Here is a 17,424-nt window from a genome sequence, read left to right as displayed (position 1 = left end):
CCCCAGTGCTCAGTGTCCCTCCCCCAGTGCTCAGTGTCCCTCCCAGTGCTCAGTGTCCCCCCCAGTGCTCAGTGTCCCTCCCCCAGTGCCCAGTGTCCCTCCCAGTGCTCAGTGTCCCCACCAGTGCTCAGTGTCCCCCCCAGTGCCCAGTGTCCCTCCCAGTGCCCAGTGTCCCCACCCCAGTGCTCAGTGTCCCCCCACCCTGCACTGGCCGGGCTGGGTGTGTGTCCCCCCCTCTGCTGCTGCCCCTGGAGCCCCCAGTGACTCGTGCTCTCTGCAGGGGCCCCCGGGACGGGCTGGGCCGGGCCTCGAGCAGCCGCCAGAGCAGCACGGAGAGCGAGCTGAAGGCGCTGGAGCCGCGGCCCTGGAGCAGCACCGACTCGGACGGCTCCGTGCGCGCCCTGCGCCCGCCCGTCACCAAGGCCAGCAGCTTCAGTGGCATCTCCATCCTCACCCGGGGGGACAGCGTCGGGAGCAGCAAGGGCAGCACTGCCAGCAGGACGTCCCGGGCAGGTACAGAGCCGCTCCTCCAGGCAGGTCCAGCTTCCCTGGCACGCAGGATTCAGGCTGGGGAACTGGGGAACTGGGGCTTGTGGTGCCCCGGTTACACAACAGGACGTGGCTGGCACCGGGCTCTCGGTGCCTGGGCGTGGTTGTGCCACCTGATTGATGGCCTGCTTTGTCACCATCACCTCTGCCATCCCTCCTTCAGTTACCTGGGACGAGGGACAGTGTTTGCTCCCAGCCCCTGCAACTCAAACTCCCAGTTATCGTGGTTTTCTCTCCCCTGCTCTGCCCCAAGTTGGGTCGCCATTCCCTTCTGCTCCCCAAATCCCTCCCAGCCCTGAGGATGCTCAGGGTGAACCTCCTGGCACTGTGCCTTGCTTTCCAAGGAGGCAGGGAAAGGTGTCACCAATTAGTCTCATCAGACACAACTGCCAGACAAAGACTCTGTTAGTTGGGATCTGCCCACGATGTTCTCAGAGTGATTCACTGAGCTCCTGGGAGCAAACAGCAGCTGGAGCTGGGCCTGAGCCCCAGAGCTGCTGGGGGTAGTGCAAGGGTTTGGGAGCCAAAGGGAATTAGGATCCCAGGTCTCTCTGCTGCTTCAGCTCAGTCCTTCCTTGTCTGTGCAGGTACCACAGAGCACAGCCCAGGGGGGATGTTCCTGGGGGGTGTCACAGCTCCTGGCAGCAGCTTCCCAAGGGATGTGTGTCCTGGGTGTTCCAGGGAATGTCTGTGCTCCCCTCGGACAGGGAGGAGCAGAATCCATCATTTTCAACCTGCTGCTTGTGAAGGGTGTTTGTGGAAAGGGCAACAGAGGTTTTGCTCCCATTTTGGTCTGGTGACAGCTGGGGGAGCTGCTGATGTGTCAGTGAGCAGAACCCAGTGTTGTCCCACTGTCTTCTGTTCCTGCTGGTTGGCAGCAAGTCCCAAATCCTTGGGAACTGTCCTTTTCCTGAGGAGGAGAGGCAGAGCCTGGGTAATAACTGCTCTACAAGAGTCCTTTCAACCAAAAAGGATGTATTTAAGAGGCTCCTGGACCGTGTCCCAGCACCCAGCCTTTGGAACCACACCCTCATGTCCCAGTTTGGAGGTGCCCACAGTGTCTCCCGGGATCCTGTTCCCATCGTGCCAGGGCTGTGCTCGCTCTGGGTGTTCCAGCCACCTCCAGGACTGATTCATGGAGTGCTGGGAGCACTTATATGAAGATCTGTCCCAACGTGTGCGGAGCAGAGCGAGAGAGGAGCTGCTTTTTGGCTCTTCCTGTAATTTTCCCTCCGGGTCTCCCCTGGGAACAGAAGCCAGTTGCTTTCCAGGCTTTATATAAGGGCAGATGATTAGAAACCTCCTGGGAGAAAGAAAAAAAAAATAGGCAAAGGAATTATCACTTGAGGAAGAAAAACACCAAACCCACCTTCCTCCATATCCTTGTGTTTATTCCATGGGATTGGAAGTGCCTGGGACCTGGGGGCTCTTTTCCCATCACAGCATCCAGCCCCTGGGCAACTGTCAGTGGAATATTCCCTCCTTTGCAGCAAGTGGCTGCTGACAGAGCTCCTCAGCAGAGTCCCCGGAGATCAGCTGTGGAAATGTGGGAGATCAGAGGCAGAATTGGTTAAGCAGCAGCTACTGGGCACGAAGCAATAGTTGCACAACCCTTTTATTTCTGGAAGTAAGACTGGAATACTGAGGAGACCCTTCCCAGCTGGGTGCCAGCCGTGTGTGCCTCACACTCCTTCCCAGCTCTGCCTGCCATGGGAAGGGGGTGCTTTCAGCTTGCCATTTCCCAGCCTTTTCCTCAGAGAGGAGGGGTCTGTGGGGCCATGGAATGGGGTCCCCCAAGGAACGGGGTCCCCGCACTCCCCTCTCTGCTCTGGGCACTCAGGTTGGTGCTGGTGTCCGTGCCCAGAGCTGAGCTGGCACTGGAGCTCCCCAGCTCCTTCCCACGATCCCGTGGTGCTGAGCTGACACGGGCATCCCTGGCAGCTCCCTGATTTTGGGATCCCTGCCTTGTTTGGGGGTGAGGAGCCTCCCCCAGGCGGGTGCTGCTGTTGGCAGCCGGATTCTTCTTCCCTGTGTGGGGTGGGGGAGGAGATCCCGGGATCAGCCTTGGAGGGTCAGTGAGTGCCCCTGGCCATGGAGAGGAGGGAGGTCCAACCCCGGGAGTGTCACCAGCAGTGTCAGCCCCTCTCTTTGCTGTGAGCAGAGGCACAGCAGTTCCTCCTCCCTCTGCCTGCTCCCCTGACCCCCTGGAAGCTCCGGGGGTGGCAGATCCCACTGGGATCCCCCTGAGCCCGTGTGTGCCGGGTGCTGATGCTCCGTGCCTGTCTCCCCGTTGCAGGTTTGGTGCTAGGAGCCCCCGAGGGGTGCAGCCAGTCCCCGTCCTCGCAGCCCAGCCGTGGCCTCCTGCCCTGCACGGCCCCGCCGCCGCCCCCGCAGCCCCCCGGCATCCCCCCCCCCGCCCAGCAGCCGCCGGCCATGAGCAGCCCCATGATGTCCCAGGTGAGTCACTCAGGGCCAGAGGACACCCGGGGGGGCTCTGGGCCCACCCCTGGGGTTTGGGGGTCCCCACGGTCGCGGTCCCTCCGTGCTCGTGGCAGAGCGGGGGAAGGTCGGGGGCTGTGCTGTGCCTGAATGATTCCATGGGATTTCCCAGCTTCCCAACCCCTTCTGATCTGCTCGGGCCAGCAGCCCCTTTGGAAAAAGGGTCTGTGGTCTTTGGATAAGTGGCAAACTGGAAGCAGTTTCCCTCGGGACTGTCCCGCCTGGTTCTTGGGTTTGAGCTCCCCGTGGTTGGTCTCCTGATGTCCTGGGGGAGGCAGACCTGGAGCTGAGCTGGGGGTGTCCTCCAGACCCTCCCCAAGTTAAAGCCAAGGGATGTTTGCTGTTCCACAGCCTGCTGGGCTGTTCCCAGGGGTGGAACCCTCTGGAAAGCACCCATGGGTGTCATCCCTATGGACTTGTTCTGCCCCTGCCCCTGTGACAAACCCTGTCCTGCTGCAGGATCACTGGGCCATGCTGGTGTTTTTATTTGTATTTTCTGCTCTGATGGTTTAGGTCCTGGAAAAACTGATTTCAGGTGTTTGAGTGTTGGTGAAGGGTCTGGAAATGCACTGTCCCCATGTCCATGTCCCTTCAGTGTCACCAAAGGTTCAGTCAAAGGACTGACCCCCCCTTCCAGCACTGGCCATCACAGGGTCGATGCCCAAAGCACAAAGTTTGGGGCCTGAGTGAGGGGTTGTCATAAAGCAGGTCCTCAGGGTGACAAAGTGGGGGTCCCTGGGGAAGGTGAGCGTGCAGGGAAGGCATTCCCAGCAGGAATGGCATTCCCAGCAGGAATGGCCAAGGAGCACTGCAGGGACTGGGGGAAATGGGAGAGATGGGAGTGTTGTGTGGGGAGAAGTGACCCTGCTGCTGCTGCTGGCCCTTGTGAGCTCGTGCCACTGCTCCTGCCAGGCAAGAGCTGCCTTGGGACAGGCCACCCCTCCCGGGCTCCGCGAGCCTCCGGCCGGGCCGTGTCCGACCGGGATGGATCCTGCCCCGGAATGGTCTCCGTGCTTCCCAATCCCTGCACTGCCCCTCTGTGTGTTTGCAGTTGGCTCACTTGACTAACCTTGTTGTTCCTTCTTTCTCTCCTTCCTCCTCATCCTTCCCTCCTTCCTTCCTTCCCCTCTCCCTCCCTTTCCCCCGGATCTCTCTCCTCCCTCCTCCGCTGGTCGTAGCCGGTCCCGGCGCTGCAGCCTGTTCCGTACTCTCCAAGCTCCTGCCCCCAAGTCCTCCTGCCAGTCTCTCCACCCCAGCAGTACAACCTGGTATAAACCCCAGTTCCTCTTCTGCACTCTCTGTTGTGCTCTGTGCTGTGTTTGTGTTGTGTGAGCTTGTGCTGATCAGGTATGTCCCGGACACCGACCCCGTGGGGTTGGGATTCACGGAGCTCTGTGCTGCACTGGGATTCCTGAGGCTGTGGCACCACCCATCCCAGAGTGGCAGTCTTGCAAAGAGCCTGGGAAAAGCAAATTCCAAGCTCAGAGCTCCCCAGGAAGCGATGCTTGTGCCCAGTGCTGGGGTTTGGGAGCCGTGGCTGCCCTGTGGGCTCAGCCAGCCCCTGTGCTGTCTCCACCGGGATCTTTTGGGAATGGTGTGCCCCACGGGACGTGGCCTGCGGGCTGGGGTCACCCCTGCCTGTGTGGGACCCCCCGCGTCACTGAGTGTCCACTGAGCATTAGGCCCCCCAGCAGGTCGCGTGTCCCCCCGTCCTGCTCCGGGCCTGTGGCCCGTGTCCGGGGGCCTGTGCTGGGGGAGCTCCTCGCAGAGCAGGGAGCAGGGCTCAGCACAACAACGTGCTGTTGTCCCACGTGCTGTCCTCCTCCATCCTTCCCCTTGTCCCACTGCAGGCCGACGAGCTCAGCAGCCCCTTCGGGCAGATCAGCCTCAGCCGACAGGGCTCGACGGAGGCCCCGGATCCTTCCTCGGCGATGTTCCAGTCGTCCCTCATCTCCCAGCACCCTCAGCAGCCAGGATTCATCATGGCAACCCCTGGGCAGCCCATTCCCACCTCCAGCTACTCCGCCTCGGGGCACACGGCCCCCACTCAGCAGGTGCTGCAGCCCCAGGGCTACATTCAGCCTCCCCAGCAAGTAAGGACACGAGGGGACGTCCCCAGAGCTGCCAGGGGCTGCGGGGGAGTGGGCCCCTCTTTGTCTGCTGCTCGTTGGTGATGGATCCACCCTCAGGGGTCCAAGCTCCGGGTCTCACCCTCCCTTGCTAGGCACAGGATGGTCCCTGCCCCTGTGTCCCTGTGAGCCCACGAGGCTCCTGCCTGGGGACCCCCCCGGGCCACTCCCGGCTCTCAGTGGTGGGGGAGGGACAGTGGCCGGACTCAGGGCTGACACCTCTAAGCTCTCTTTGGGGTCCTGCAGGGCTTTATGACCTCTAGGATTGTCCCCTGAGCTGTGAGGAGAGTTGTGCCTACTGTGCTCTTGCACTACTGTGCTGGGAAAGGCTTGGATGAGGAGGCTGGGAGGCGCGGGAAGGGGCTGCGGTTCCCCACGGAGCCAGAGCCCTGGGTGGTTCCCTTCGGCAGAAGCCAGGCCAGGTGAGAGAGAAAACTGGTCCTGGGGGACCAGCTTTCTTGGATCCCCTCCCTCCTGTGTTCTCACCACCGTGTTTTCTTGCCCTTGGTAGATTCAGGTTTCTTACTACCCCCCCGGGCAGTACCCGAACTCCAGCCAGCAATACCGACCCCTCAGTCACCCAGTGGCCTACAGCTCCCAGCGCCCACAGCAGCTCCCCCAGCAGTCCCAGCAGCCAGGTAAGGGGGTGGTAAGGGGGGAGGGGGGGCAGCTTCCCCTTTTCTGCTGCTTTTGTGGCTCTCAGCATCTCCCCTGTGCTCTCTGGGGCCAGGTTGCTCTTCCCCGTCTCCCGCTCTTTGCTGGACCTGTCTCTCGGCTGGGAATTTGGATCCTGGCCTGTAGAGGCTGTTGAATCCTTCCCCTCCCTTTCCTCTCAGCTTGCTGGAGCGGGGATGAGGTGGATTTAAGCCCCACTGAGGGGATTTAAAGCCAGGAGCTTCCCTCAGGTGTTTTTACACCTGCCCTGAGGAAGCCCATTCCCCACTCTTTAGCAGGAGGTGGGGGCAGAGCAGGACTTGAGCCCCTATATCCCAAGTCTGGGGCTGTTTCCCACGTCCAGCTGGGAAGCTGCTCCATTGAAACCCTGTTCTGGCAGGTTTACAGCCAATGATGTCCAACCAGCAGCAAACATACCAAGGTGTGATGGGGGTGCAGCAGGCACAGCCCCCCGGGCTCCTCAACAGCCAGAGGAACAACATGGGGGGCCAGATGCAGAGCGTGATGGGGGTGCAGCAGGCACAGCCCCCCGGGCTCCTCAGCGGCCAGAGGAGTGGGATGGGGAGCCAGATGCAAGGCCTGATGGTCCAGTACACGCCGCTGCCTTCGTACCAGGTGGGCATCTGCTGCTCTCCAGCGTGGGGGGCTGGGAGGGGACCCCAGTGGGCAAGGTGTGCCTGAGGGTTGGAGCCAGAGGTGGAGATTACCCACTTGGAGAGCACCCTGGGGAGGGCACATCCATGTGGGAATCTGTGGGGCACATCTGGAGCAGGAGGACAGGGAGAAGAGCTTGGGAGGGGCTGCCCTGCCTGGGCAGGAAAACACCCCTGGAATCTCTTCCCCTTGCCGGTGTCTCCTTGGGCCAGTTCTCCTTGCTCCGTGTGACCTGTAACCTGCTGCTTTCCTCCCTGCCCAGGTTCCCATGGCCAGTGAGTCCCAGAGCGTGGTCCAGCAGCCCTTCCAGCAGCCAGTGCTCGTGCCAGCCAGTCAGTCTGTGCAGGGGGGGCTCCAGGCTGGGGGGGTCCCCATCTACTACAGCGTCATCCCCACTGCCCAGCAGAACGGCACCAGGTACAGCCCCTGCCCCTCCGGCCTGCCCTGGGGAGGGAGTTTTGGGGGTGTCCTGTCAGGGCCAGGAGACAGCCTTGATGTTCCCTGTGGGTGCCTTCCAACCAGGGCATTCCATGATTCCACTGGATGATTCCATGCCCTGCTGAGAGGGGGGAGCGTCCTGTTCCTGCAGCTGGAGGTGGTTGAGCACCACAGGAGCTGCTCCTCCCTGAGTCCTGCCTCCCATATCCAGGGCTTCCTGGCCCCCAGCATGCCAGGCTCCTGTGTGTCCAGCCCTCTCCAGAGGCTCCTGTGTGTCCAGCCATCCCAGTACAGAGGGAGCTGGGAGTTACCTGCACAGACCCCCCGGGGTTTTCCCTCCCCATCCCCGTCCTCACCCGCTCCCTCTCTGCTCCTCAGCCCGTCCGTGGGGTTCCTGCAGCCTCCCGGCTCCGAGCAGTACCAGATGCCGCAGTCCCCGGCCCCCTGCAGCCCCCCCCAGATGCAGCAGCAGTATTCAGGTACGAGGGGCCACGGGCAGGGCTGGCACCGATTCCAGGTGGGATCAGCCTTTGGATCGTGGGCGGCGGAGCTGCCGCTTCGCAGCCAAGTCTGGCGGCGTCTGCGCAAGGGGGTTCCTGAGGCTGGGAATCCCACTGGGAACGATCGGGATGTGGCACCAGGGGGGCGCTGGCCTGTGCGTGGCATCTCCCTGCCCTGGTGGGCAGCGGGGTGGGAGTGGCAGAGGGAGCTGGGTGGGCTGTGGATTGGTGAGAGCGGGGAGAATTGTGGATGAGGAGCCTCAGTATTCCTGCTCCCTGTCCCAGCCACTGGGAGCAAGGTGGGGCCTTGTGAGCCAGTGCAGGAGCTGGGCTGGGATTGTGGAGCTCTGGGCCTGCTGAGCTGCAGGACCTGGGCTGGGATGCTGGAGTTCTGGGCCCAGCTCCGTGCTCAGAGTCCTGCAGCGACGCTCAGAGCAACCACTGAGCTGCCACCCATCAGCTTGTCCCCCCTGCTCCCATTTCTCCTGGATTAAACATCATCCCTCCCCGATGTATGATGGCATATAGGAGAGGGATCCCCAGCGGATCCTGGTGGGGCTTTTCCAGAGAGGAGAAGAGTCCAGAGCGGGATCATAGGGAAGGGTGTGCAGTGGCAGGGACAGGCAGGTGCCCCAGGTCCCACAGCAGCAGAGCCCGGGCCAGACGTGCCTGTGTCTGTCCCCAGGGGTGTCCCCGTCAGGCCCCGGTGTCGTGGTGATGCAGCTGAATGTCCCCAACGGCCCCCAGGCCCCCCAGAACCCCCCCGTGGTGCAGTGGAGCCACTGTAAGTACTACAGCCTGGAGCAGCGGGGGCAGAAGCCAGGAGACCTCTACAACCCCGACACCAGTGCTCAGGTACTGGGCGGACTGGGAGGGACGGGGAGGAGGCAGCTCGGCCTCTGGGGCCGCCGGGGTGGGCCGGGTGACGGGTGAGGGGTCACCCCGCGGCTGTGGGAGCGCTCCCAAGCACCGGGGGTGTCTGACACTGTCCCTCCCCCAGGCCAGCACTCAGCTGAACAGCCCCATCACGTCCCCCACCCAGTCCCCGACGCCGTCGCCCGTCACCAACCTCAACAGTGTGTGCACGGGGCTGAGCCCCCTCCCTGTCCTCACACAGTTCCCCCGGCCCATGGGCCCGGCACAAGGTAAGGGGGAGGTGTGTGGGGACAGCCCAGGGCTGGGAATTCCCCGCTGTTTCCCGGGGCCCCACTGAGTGTCTCCTGGCGCAGGTGACGGGCGGTACTCGCTGCTGGGCCAACCGCTGCAGTACAACCTGTCCCTCTGTCCCCCGCCACTGCTCCACAGCCAGCCCGGCTACACGGCACACCAGGTACAGCCGGGCCACGGGAGTTCACTGTCCCCTCCCCGGGAGGCCTCGCTGTCCCCTGAGGTGACACGGTGCCCTTTTCACTCCTCAAGGGGCAGACTGGGATGAAACACGGGAACCGGAGCAAGAGACAGGCCCTCAAATCGGCGTCCACCGACCTGGGGACAAGCGACGTAGGCAAGTGACCCCCTCTGCCCTCTGATGTCCACACACACGGGGTTTGGGGACTCCAGATGCCCACACCAGCATCCCACAGGACCCCGTGCTGGTTTTAGGGAGTGGTTCCTGCCTGTCTCTCACCCGGGGGGTCTCCGCAGGGTCCTTGGGGAGGGAGGGACCCGCAGCCTGAACGGAGCAGCCCTCACTGACCCTCTGGAGGCCTCGGGCCTGTCCCCCGTGTCACCTCCGTGTCACCACCAGCAGCTGGTGGCAGGGGGCCCTTTAAGAGCCGCCCTCCCTGCCCCTGGCATGGCCTGGCTGTGCCACGTTAATATTAGCAAAGAATCCCTTCAGCAGCTCTGCTAAGCCTGGAGCCAGGGCTGGAGCCAGGAGCTGCACAGGGGCTTGGGGACCACCAGGCAGGGACTGGGGCAGGAGCTGCTGAGGGATTTGGGGACCTCTGGGCAGGGCACAGCCACGTGTTGCTGCCCTCTGTGGATGCAGCCATTCTCCCTCCCAGGGTCAGGGTTGGCTCCCAGTCCTGCTCCCTGAGGTTTGGGGGAGGAAAACAGGGCAGAGCCCCTGGGAGAGCCCAAACTGCCCAGCCAAGGCCATCCAAAGGACACCAGAAGGACTGGGTGTCGCTGGAGCCCTGGGACACTGGGCAGTACCCAGCTCCTCCCGAAGCAGGTTGTGTGTGCATGGGAAGGGATCAGGATGGGGCCCTGCAGGGAGCAGGTAGGGGCAGTCTGGGGGAAGTGACTGACTTAGCGAAATACCTGGGGGCAGCTTGGCACAGCGCAGCACTCCTGGGCCGGGGAGAGGTGGGTGCTCCAGCCCGGGGGGCTCCCGGGGCACCGGGACCCGGCCGGTGACTCGTCCTCTCTCCCCGCAGTGCTGGGCCGGGTGCTGGAGGTGACGGACCTGCCCGAGGGCATCACACGGACGGAGGCCGACAAGCTCTTCACGCAGCTCGCCATGGCCGGTGCCAAAATCCAGTGGCTCAAAGAGACTCAGGGGCGCCGCGGGGACGGCGGTGGCGGCGGCGGGGACAACAGCGGGACTCCGGAGAACGGCAGGCACGGTGACCTCGCTGCCTTATACACCATCGTGGCCGTGTTCCCCAGCCCGCTGGCTGCCCAGAACGCCTCCCTCCGCCTCAACAACTCCCTCAGCCGCTTCAAGCTGCGCGTGGCCAAAAAGAACTACGACCTGCGGGTGCTGGAGCGGGCCAGCTCCCAGTAGGGCTCCCGCGGGCACCGGGCACCCCCCTGGGCCTCTTCTCCTCCCGCCCTCCCTTCCTCTCGCCCTCCTCCCTTGATATATTTATATGAACATAATTAAGAGACGAGAAGTTGATTTTTTTTTTTTTTTAATTATTATTATTTTTGGAGTGCCGCCCGTGCCCGCCCCCCTCCCCTGTGTCTCTGGTTTTGTTTAAGCACTGTGTTGGACCGCACATACAGGTGTTGATTGGTATGTTCACTGCAGTATTTTTGGTTTTGTTTTATTTTATTTGGGGGGGGGTGTTTTTAAATAAAAAAAAAAAAAAGGAAAATTGTCCATCACTCGAACGCGACTTTCCCGTTCTCTGCCAGTGCCAAGGGCTGGGGGCTCTGGGCTGCCTCGGTGGGGTGAGGGGACAGTGGAAGGGGCACTGGGAGGGGATGTGTCCTGGCCAGTCCTGCCCCTGGGTTGGCATGTGGGGAGCCCAGGCTGGGATTGGAGTGCTTGGCCTGGGGCTGGACCCCTGACAGATGTTCACGGCCTCTTCTCTCAGCTGCCAGCCCCATCCAGCTGTGCCAGGGCAGGACTGAGGGCATGGAGTGTCCCCTGCTGGGAAGCAACATACTCCTGGTGACTGAGGAGCAGCACCTGGAGCTGGCACAGGTGCAGGTGGGGGCAGGATTTGGGCTGGCACAGCCTCGGTGGCACAGCCGGAGCCTCCAGCAGCAGTGGGACGCTCCCAGCGCAGGTAAGAGAAGCCGGGAAAGGGGGGACTCCAACTCCAGACTTGTACCAGCTCCCACCTCGCTGCCCCCCACAGCTGGGCAGGGACTGTGGGGACCCCAGGATGCCCATCCAGGGCCCTGTCCCCCACCACAGGCAGCCTGGCAGCACTGGGCTCCCACTCCCCCCGTCCCAGCAGGATTTGGTGCCAGAGGGTGCCAAGGCAGCCACAAACTGCCCCACCAGAGACCCCTCTGCTGCCACTCTGCCCCACCAGAGACCCCTCTGCTGCCACTCTGCCCCACCAGAGACCCCTCTGCTGCCACTGTGCCCCGTGCCCCCCACCCAGGCTCCAGTTCTCACACACACGAGCGAAGGAGGCCCCGAGGCCGGAGCCCAGAGCCCTTGGAGTGCCCAACTCCCGGAGCCCTCGCTGTGCCCGGTCCCTCCGCTGTCCCATGCCAGGCTGGGGGGGCCCCTGGCACGCCCAGCAACCCACCAACGCAAATAGCCGGTGGCTCCTCCGCCCGCTCCCGCCCGGCGCACGCCGGGGCTCCAATTTCCCGGCGTCAGCCCCGGCAGCGCTCAGCTGTCGTCCCCCCTGCCCTGTCACTCCGCCGGCCACGGGACCGCCCTCCCCGCGCCCGCCACGGGGGCCTGGGGGCTCTGCACCGGCACCGGCCGCCCCTCGGGGGGTTCAGCAGCGCAGGGCGAGGCCTCCAAGCACAGGGTAAGTGGGTTCCCCTGCCTGGCCCCCCCCCGCCGTGTCCCTGACCCCCGAGGGCCCCCCCGTGCTGCTGCAGGACCTCGGGGTGCCCCGTCCCCGCAGTGCCCCTCACCCCAACGACCCCCAGCCCCAGCGCTGCTTCCCGATGGTTTTTCGTCGATTTTCACGAGGCCTGGGGGGGCTCGGGGTGGGTGTCACCAAAAATATCGAACTCTGGGCGGAAGGACTGCGTGGAGGGTCGTCAAAGGTGGCATCGGGATGGTTTGGGGGATGCAAGAGCAGGTCCTACCCCGGTGGCAGCCCAAGGCCGGGTGATGCCTGCCGGGGTCACCTGTGTGCCCGTCCCAAGGGGCCGGGAGCGGCTCCGTTTGCAGTTCGATGGCGAGATGGAGATGCCCAGGCAGAGGTGGGCACGTGCAGGTAGCCCAGGGCCTGGCTCACAGCACTTGGCACCACGGCCCCGAGCCAGCGGCTGTGCCAGGCGCTGGGCTGGGCATTGGCCTCCTCCAGCCTGGCCCTGGGGCTCTCGGGGCCAGAACCAGCCCTCGCTGGGGCAGGGGCTGCAGGATGGGCAGTGGGAGCGACCCCGGGGCTCCCCTTGGCAGAACCAGTCCTTGCCAGGACAGGGGCTGTGGGATGGGCAGTGGGACCGGGCGCTGCAGGGGAAGGGCAGGCAGTGCCCACCCAACAAGGTTGCCCGCTCCGGCCCCACCGGGCACCTGCAGCAGGAGCAGCCCCAGCCAATGCCTCGTCCCTCCCTTCCCCTCACAGCATGACCGAGAAGGAAGTGCCAGAGCCAGCGGCTTCACCGGCTTCAGGTGGGAAACCCAAGAGCCGGGTAAGTGGGTGCCCACCGGGTGCCACAGGGGGAAGCCACCTCTCCTGCCATCATCCTGCCGCTGCCCCAGGAGGCTTGGGAGGGCTGGGGGTGCCTGGTGGGACCCTGATCCACCTGGGGCTGGGTGGGCATTTCCCAGCTCGGCTCTCCTCTGGGATGCCCACGTCCCCAAGGTGCCCAGGAGCCACAGTTTCCCCTTTTGTGGGAACCTCATGGGGGCAGGAGGGGGGTCCCCATCCTCACAGCATTCCTGGGGTCTCCTCCCACTTGGGGAAGGGGTCTCTGGGTCAGGGCAGTGGGGCGAGGGGCTGGGCACGGGGTGTCTGCCCTCCTGCCACGCACCATCCACCCTCTCCTGCCCCAGCAGCTGCAGAAGCTGAAGCAACTTTTCCAACGAAAGCCGAAGGAGGAGCCGGTGCCGGAGCCGCAGCCCAACGGGGAGCTGGTCAGCCCCTCGGGGGGCCCCATCTACTACATCTATGAGGATGAGGAAGAGGAGGAAGAGGAGGAGGAGCCCGAGCCCCCTCCTGAACCCGAGAAACTCGTCAATGACAAACCCCACAAGTTCAAAGATCATTACTTCAAAAAACCCAAGTTCTGCGATGTTTGTGCCCGGATGATCGTCCGTGAGTCCTGATGGGGCCTGGGCAGGGTGGGGGCTACGGGCAGGGCTGGGGCTGGAAGGCAGGGCTGGAGCTCGGGCTGGGGGCTGCAGCCACGGCCAGGACGAGGGTTGGGGGCCACGGCCAGAGCCAGGGCAGGGCCTGGGGACCAAGGCTGCCCAGGGCTCTGTCCCGGCCGTTCCACAGCTGCAGTGTCACATTCCCTCTCCTTTCCACCCCCCCACCCCCCCCCCCCCGCACTGCTAGTCAACAACAAATTTGGCCTGAGGTGCAAGAACTGCAAAACCAACATCCACCACCACTGCCAGTCCTACGTGGAGATGCAGCGCTGCTTCGGCAAGATCGTGAGTGGGTCCCCCCCCCGGCCCGGGACCACCCCAGCCCCCGCGGGCAGGACCCCGGTGCCACCACCCCCGTCACCTCCCAGCCCCTGAGGGGGGCCCTGGCTTCCCCCCCCCCGGGCCCCCGTCCCCCCAGCTCTGATGGGATGGGTCTGGGGGGTGGTTGATGCTCCGACCCCCCCCTCTCCCCGCAGCCCCCCGGGTTCCGCCGGGCCTACAGCTCCCCCCTCTACAGCGACCAGCTCTGCGTCAAGGACCAGCTCTGTAAGTCCCCGTGCCGGGGTGGGTGCCCCGTCCCCCCAGTCCCCACCCCGGGGTGCCCCATCCCCTCGTGTCCCACCCACGACCCCCCCCCGCCGTCCCTGTGCCCCCCCAGCGGACAACAGGAGCGACCCCGTGTTCGAGACGCTGCGGACGGGCGTCATCATGGCCAACAAGGAGCGCAAGAAGGGGCAGGACGACAAGAAGAACGTGAGTGGGGGGCCGGGCCCTCCCCAAAACTCCTGTGCTGGCAACGCACTGACCCCCCCGCCCCGCATTCTGCACCCCCTGAGAGCTCTCTCTGCCCTCCAGCCCTTGGCTGCGATGATGGACGAGGAGCCGGAGGCCGCGAAGCCGGCGGGGAGCAAAGCCGAGGGCGGTGAGTGGGGGGGCCGAGGATGGGGGGGCCGAGCCCGTGGGACGGGGAGGGAGCCCCCGACTGTGCCTGGGGGGCCACCAGGGTGGGGTCTGCCCTGCAGAAAGGGGGTCTCCAGGTCAGGTCCTCACCCCGGGGCTCTCGCTGTGTCCCCGAGTAGACTGAGGAGACCCTCGGGAGGCACCACCAGGGGAGGTGTGACCCCCCTCCCTTCCCGTTCCCAGGTGCCTCCGAAGGGGACAAGAAGGCTGAGAAGAGCCCGACAGATGACAAGGTACCCCCCCTTCCTCATCCTGCCCCCCAAAACCGTGGGCAGAGGTTGTGGGATCTCCCTGCTGGGATCCCTGCAGCCGTTTGCAGCCTCTGGGACCCCAAACTCCGCTGTGCCCCCCCCCCAGAACAAGAAGCCGCAGCCGGGGGCGTTCCTGCAGTCCCACTATTTCGTGGCACTTTATCGCTTCAAAGCCCTGGAGAAGGACGACCTGGACTTCCCGTGAGTTGCCAGCTGTGTCCTGGGCTCCTTCCCAAGGCTCCTGAGGTTTGGCTCGATGTGGTTCCATGGATTTCTTGAGGCTGAGCTGCTCCGTCCGGGACCCGCCTGTCCCCAAGCCCGTGGGCTGTGCTCACCCCTCACCGGCCCCGAGCACGGGGCTCCAGGAGCTGATCCCACGGGAAGAGCAGTTTTCCTTGGGGTCTCCCGCGGGGAGGGGGCCCTGCCCACCCCCCTCACAGGGCCCTTCTTTCCCTTCCAGGCCGGGGGAGAAGATCACGGTGGTCGATGACTCCAACGAGGAGTGGTGGCGGGTAAGGCTGGGAAAGCCCGTGGTGCTCCAAGGGGGGGGACACACAGCCCCCCAGACCTGCCGTGCCCCCACCCCAACCCTCAGCCTGGCAGGATCCGGGACCCCTGGGCAGGATCCCCCCCCCACTCCTCCACTGCCCACTCGCTGCCTCCTCGCAGGGGAAGATCGGTGAGAAAGTCGGGTTTTTCCCCCCCAACTTCATCATCCGGGTGCGGGCGGGCGAGCGGGTGCACAAAGTGACCCGTTCCTTCGTGGGCAACCGGGAGATCGGGCAGATCACGCTCAAGAAGGATCAGGTGAGGTGGGACCCCCCCCCCGTCACCACCCGGGGACCCCCATCACAGCCGCACCACGGCCGGCAACGCCGTCCCCTCCCCTTCCCTTCCCACCTCCCCCTCCCCTCGCATGGGAACGGCTCTTCCCTGGGCTCCCCCTGCTCCGGGGGGGGGTCCCGGGGGTCTCACCCGCCCCCCTCTCGCCCCCCAGATCGTGGTGCAGAAGGGGGAGGAGGTGAACGGTTACGTCAAAGTCTTCACCGGCCGCAAAGTGGGGCTGTTCCCTGTGGACTTCCTGGAGGAGATCTGAGGGGGCTGCGGGGGGGGGAGACCCCCGGGATGGGGACGGGGGGGCCCCAGGAGGGGGACAGAGGGACCCCGGGATGGGGGGGGGTCCTGGCTGCGGTGCAGGGACGGGGGCAGGGACAGGCACCCCCATCTCTGCCCCCCCAGCAGCAAAGGGGTCCCCGGAGTGGACTGACCCCCCCAGGACAGGGATGGGGGGCGGGAGGTGCCTCTGGGGCTGTTCCCTCGGGGGGGGGGGTTGGTGCCTTCAGACACTGGGTGCGAGCAGGGGGCACCCCCGGACTCGCTGTGGAGCCCCCCAGTCTCGGGGGGGGATGCTGGGGAGGGGGTCGGGGGGGTCCTGCCCCGCTGCTCCACGTGTGTCACCCGGGTTTGGCAATACAGGCTGTGCCCACCCCCCGCCCTGCGCTGAATTTAATGGGGGGGCACTGGGGGTGCGGGGGGGTCACTGAGGGGGTCGGGGGTGCCAATGGGGAGGGGTCACCGGTCACTGTGGGGGTGTCAGTGGCCCCAGTGGGGGGGTCACTGGTCACTGGGGGTGTCGGTGGTGCCAATGGGGGGTCACTGTGGGGGTGTCGGTGGTGCCAATAGGGGGGTCACTGGGGGGGTGTCGGTGGTGCCAGCGGGGGGTCAGTGTGGGGGTGTCGGTGCCCCCGCCGGGGGCTCGGCCGGGCAGGGGCGCTGGGAGGGGACAGGGTGGGCCGGGCCCCCCCGCCCCGTTCCCCGGGGCCGGGCGCTGGCGCGGGGCCCGGCGGGGCCCCAAAAGGGACCGCGGGCGACAGGTGACGGTGGCGGGGCCAGGACGGGACCTTGGAGCGGGATTTGGGGGGGGGGAGCAGGAACAGGTGCCCCGGAGCGGGGGCTGAGCCCCGTGACGTCACGGCCCCGTGACGTCAGCGGTAACCACGGCGACGCGCGGGTGGGCGGGGGTGGGGCGGGGCCTGAGGGAGTGGGCGGGGCCGGACCTCCCCCGGCTCCGCCGCGCGGGGGCGCTGCCGTCCCGCCGCGAGGCCGCGCGCTATGCAAATGTATGCAAATCTATGCAAATGAGATGTAAATAACGCGGGAGCGCGGAGGCGCCCCCTGGCGGACGGTCGGTGGGGCAGCCCCCGGCCCGCTCTCGGTACCGGGGAGGGGGTGGGGGGGTCGATCACCCCCGGGGGGCCTGGGGAGGGGTCCCCGGGGTCTTTCCCCCCGCCGTGGGGCCGGGCTGGGGCTGCCGAGGGGGTCACGGGGGTTGCGGGGGGCAAGTGAGGGTTGGGGGGCAGGCGCTTGACCCCCACACTGGGGGTCCCCCCCATCCCCAGTATTCCCAGCATCCCCAGCACCAGCCGGGAGATGCTGCTGCGGGAAGGATGGGAATGCGGCGGGGGGAGAAGGTGGCAGCCCCCGGGAGTGACACCCCGCTCCCCCCTCCCCGCTCCCTCCCCTCCTGTCACACGGCTTTAAACGCCGGACCATTAAAATTTTCCACCTCATTTGCGGCTCCTCACACGGTTAATTTTCCCGGGATTGTCTATTTATTTATTTGTGGAGCCCTGCGGGAGGGGGGGGAGGGAGCAGCTGATTTGCTGCATCTGGGCGGTGGGGAGGGGAAGGGGGGAACCACCCTGGGAAGGAGGGAGGGCTCCGGCTAATTTAACAGCTGAAGAGAGCAACTTAATTAGAGTCAGCTGGAAAATTGGGTAAAACCCCTTCCATCAGCCTCCCTTCCCCCCCAGCCCCCCCCTCCTCGCCGGCTCCTCTTGGGATGCGTTCTGGGACGTGTTTTGGGATGGGGGAGGGAGAGCTGGTCCCAGCCAAGCAGTTGCCCTTCATTACGGCCGGGAGCTAATTGGATTGATCAGCAGTTAATAGGAAATTAAGAGCTGAAGCCCCTCGACTCCCCCCTCCCAGCCCCCCCATGTGCATCCCCCTCCTCGAATCCCGTCACTGGCACCCGGTGGATGGGCCGAGGGGGGGGGAGCTGGGAAGGGATTCTGCCCCCCCCCCCC

General features: G+C 65.1%; 2 protein-coding genes across 10 annotated transcripts in view; both read left to right on the top strand.

Annotated features, from left to right (window-relative positions):
- The window catches only part of R3HDM2 (R3H domain containing 2), a 34,054-nt gene extending 23,231 nt beyond the window's left edge, over positions 1-10,823 (top strand). For 5 of the 8 annotated variants that reach the window (XM_017836681.1, XM_017836682.1, XM_017836680.1 and 2 more), the window contains exons 12-24: positions 281-513; positions 2,846-3,006; positions 4,227-4,316; positions 4,899-5,141; positions 5,689-5,815; positions 6,232-6,467; positions 6,769-6,923; positions 7,323-7,423; positions 8,130-8,299; positions 8,445-8,589; positions 8,674-8,774; positions 8,864-8,948; positions 9,826-10,452. In XM_017836681.1, coding sequence (XP_017692170.1) covers positions 281-513; positions 2,846-3,006; positions 4,227-4,316; positions 4,899-5,141; positions 5,689-5,815; positions 6,232-6,467; positions 6,769-6,923; positions 7,323-7,423; positions 8,130-8,299; positions 8,445-8,589; positions 8,674-8,774; positions 8,864-8,948; positions 9,826-10,175 — 2,197 coding nt within the window. In that variant the 3' untranslated portion in view covers positions 10,176-10,452. Of the gene's footprint in view, positions 1-280; positions 514-2,845; positions 3,007-4,226; positions 4,317-4,898; positions 5,142-5,688; positions 5,816-6,231; positions 6,468-6,768; positions 6,924-7,322; positions 7,424-8,129; positions 8,300-8,444; positions 8,590-8,673; positions 8,775-8,863; positions 8,949-9,825; positions 10,453-10,710 lie in introns of those variants that run through there. The other 3 variants (XR_001878319.1, XM_017836677.1, XM_017836679.1) reach the window with 3 other exon arrangements.
- Positions 10,824-11,532: 709 nt separating this feature from the next.
- STAC3 (SH3 and cysteine rich domain 3) lies at positions 11,533-15,830 on the top strand. 2 transcript variants are annotated; one of them, XM_017836632.1, is made up of 12 exons: positions 11,533-11,610; positions 12,379-12,445; positions 12,813-13,071; positions 13,315-13,412; positions 13,604-13,673; positions 13,786-13,880; positions 13,983-14,049; positions 14,271-14,320; positions 14,445-14,539; positions 14,799-14,850; positions 15,008-15,145; positions 15,336-15,830. In XM_017836632.1, the coding sequence occupies exons 2-12, from the start codon at positions 12,380-12,382 to the stop codon at positions 15,432-15,434; spliced, it is 1,089 nt and encodes a 362-aa protein (XP_017692121.1). In that variant the 5' UTR covers positions 11,533-11,610; position 12,379; the 3' UTR covers positions 15,435-15,830. The 2 variants fall into 2 exon arrangements, with proteins under 2 accessions (XP_017692121.1, XP_017692122.1); XM_017836633.1 differs by lacking the exon at positions 11,533-11,610 and having other exon boundaries at positions 12,380-12,445; positions 12,810-13,071; positions 15,336-15,434.
- The last annotated feature ends 1,594 nt before the right edge of the window (positions 15,831-17,424 follow it).

The sequence above is a fragment of the Lepidothrix coronata genome, unplaced genomic scaffold, assembly GCF_001604755.1.
Source record: "Lepidothrix coronata isolate B3197 unplaced genomic scaffold, Lepidothrix_coronata-1.0 Scaffold281, whole genome shotgun sequence".
Taxonomy (NCBI): Eukaryota; Metazoa; Chordata; class Aves; order Passeriformes; family Pipridae; genus Lepidothrix; species Lepidothrix coronata.
This window is presented reverse-complemented; position numbering and strand designations above follow the sequence as displayed.

Coding starts and splice junctions, on each gene's coding strand:
- STAC3 (XM_017836633.1), top strand. CDS start 12,380: ATGACCGAGAAGGAAGTGCCAGAGCCAGCGGCTTCACCGGCTTCAGGT. Junction 13,413..13,603: donor AGCGCTGCTTCGGCAAGATC/GTGAGTGGGTCC, acceptor CTCTCCCCGCAG/CCCCCCGGGTTCCGCCGGGC. Junction 14,321..14,444: donor AGAGCCCGACAGATGACAAG/GTACCCCCCCTT, acceptor CCCCCCCCCCAG/AACAAGAAGCCGCAGCCGGG.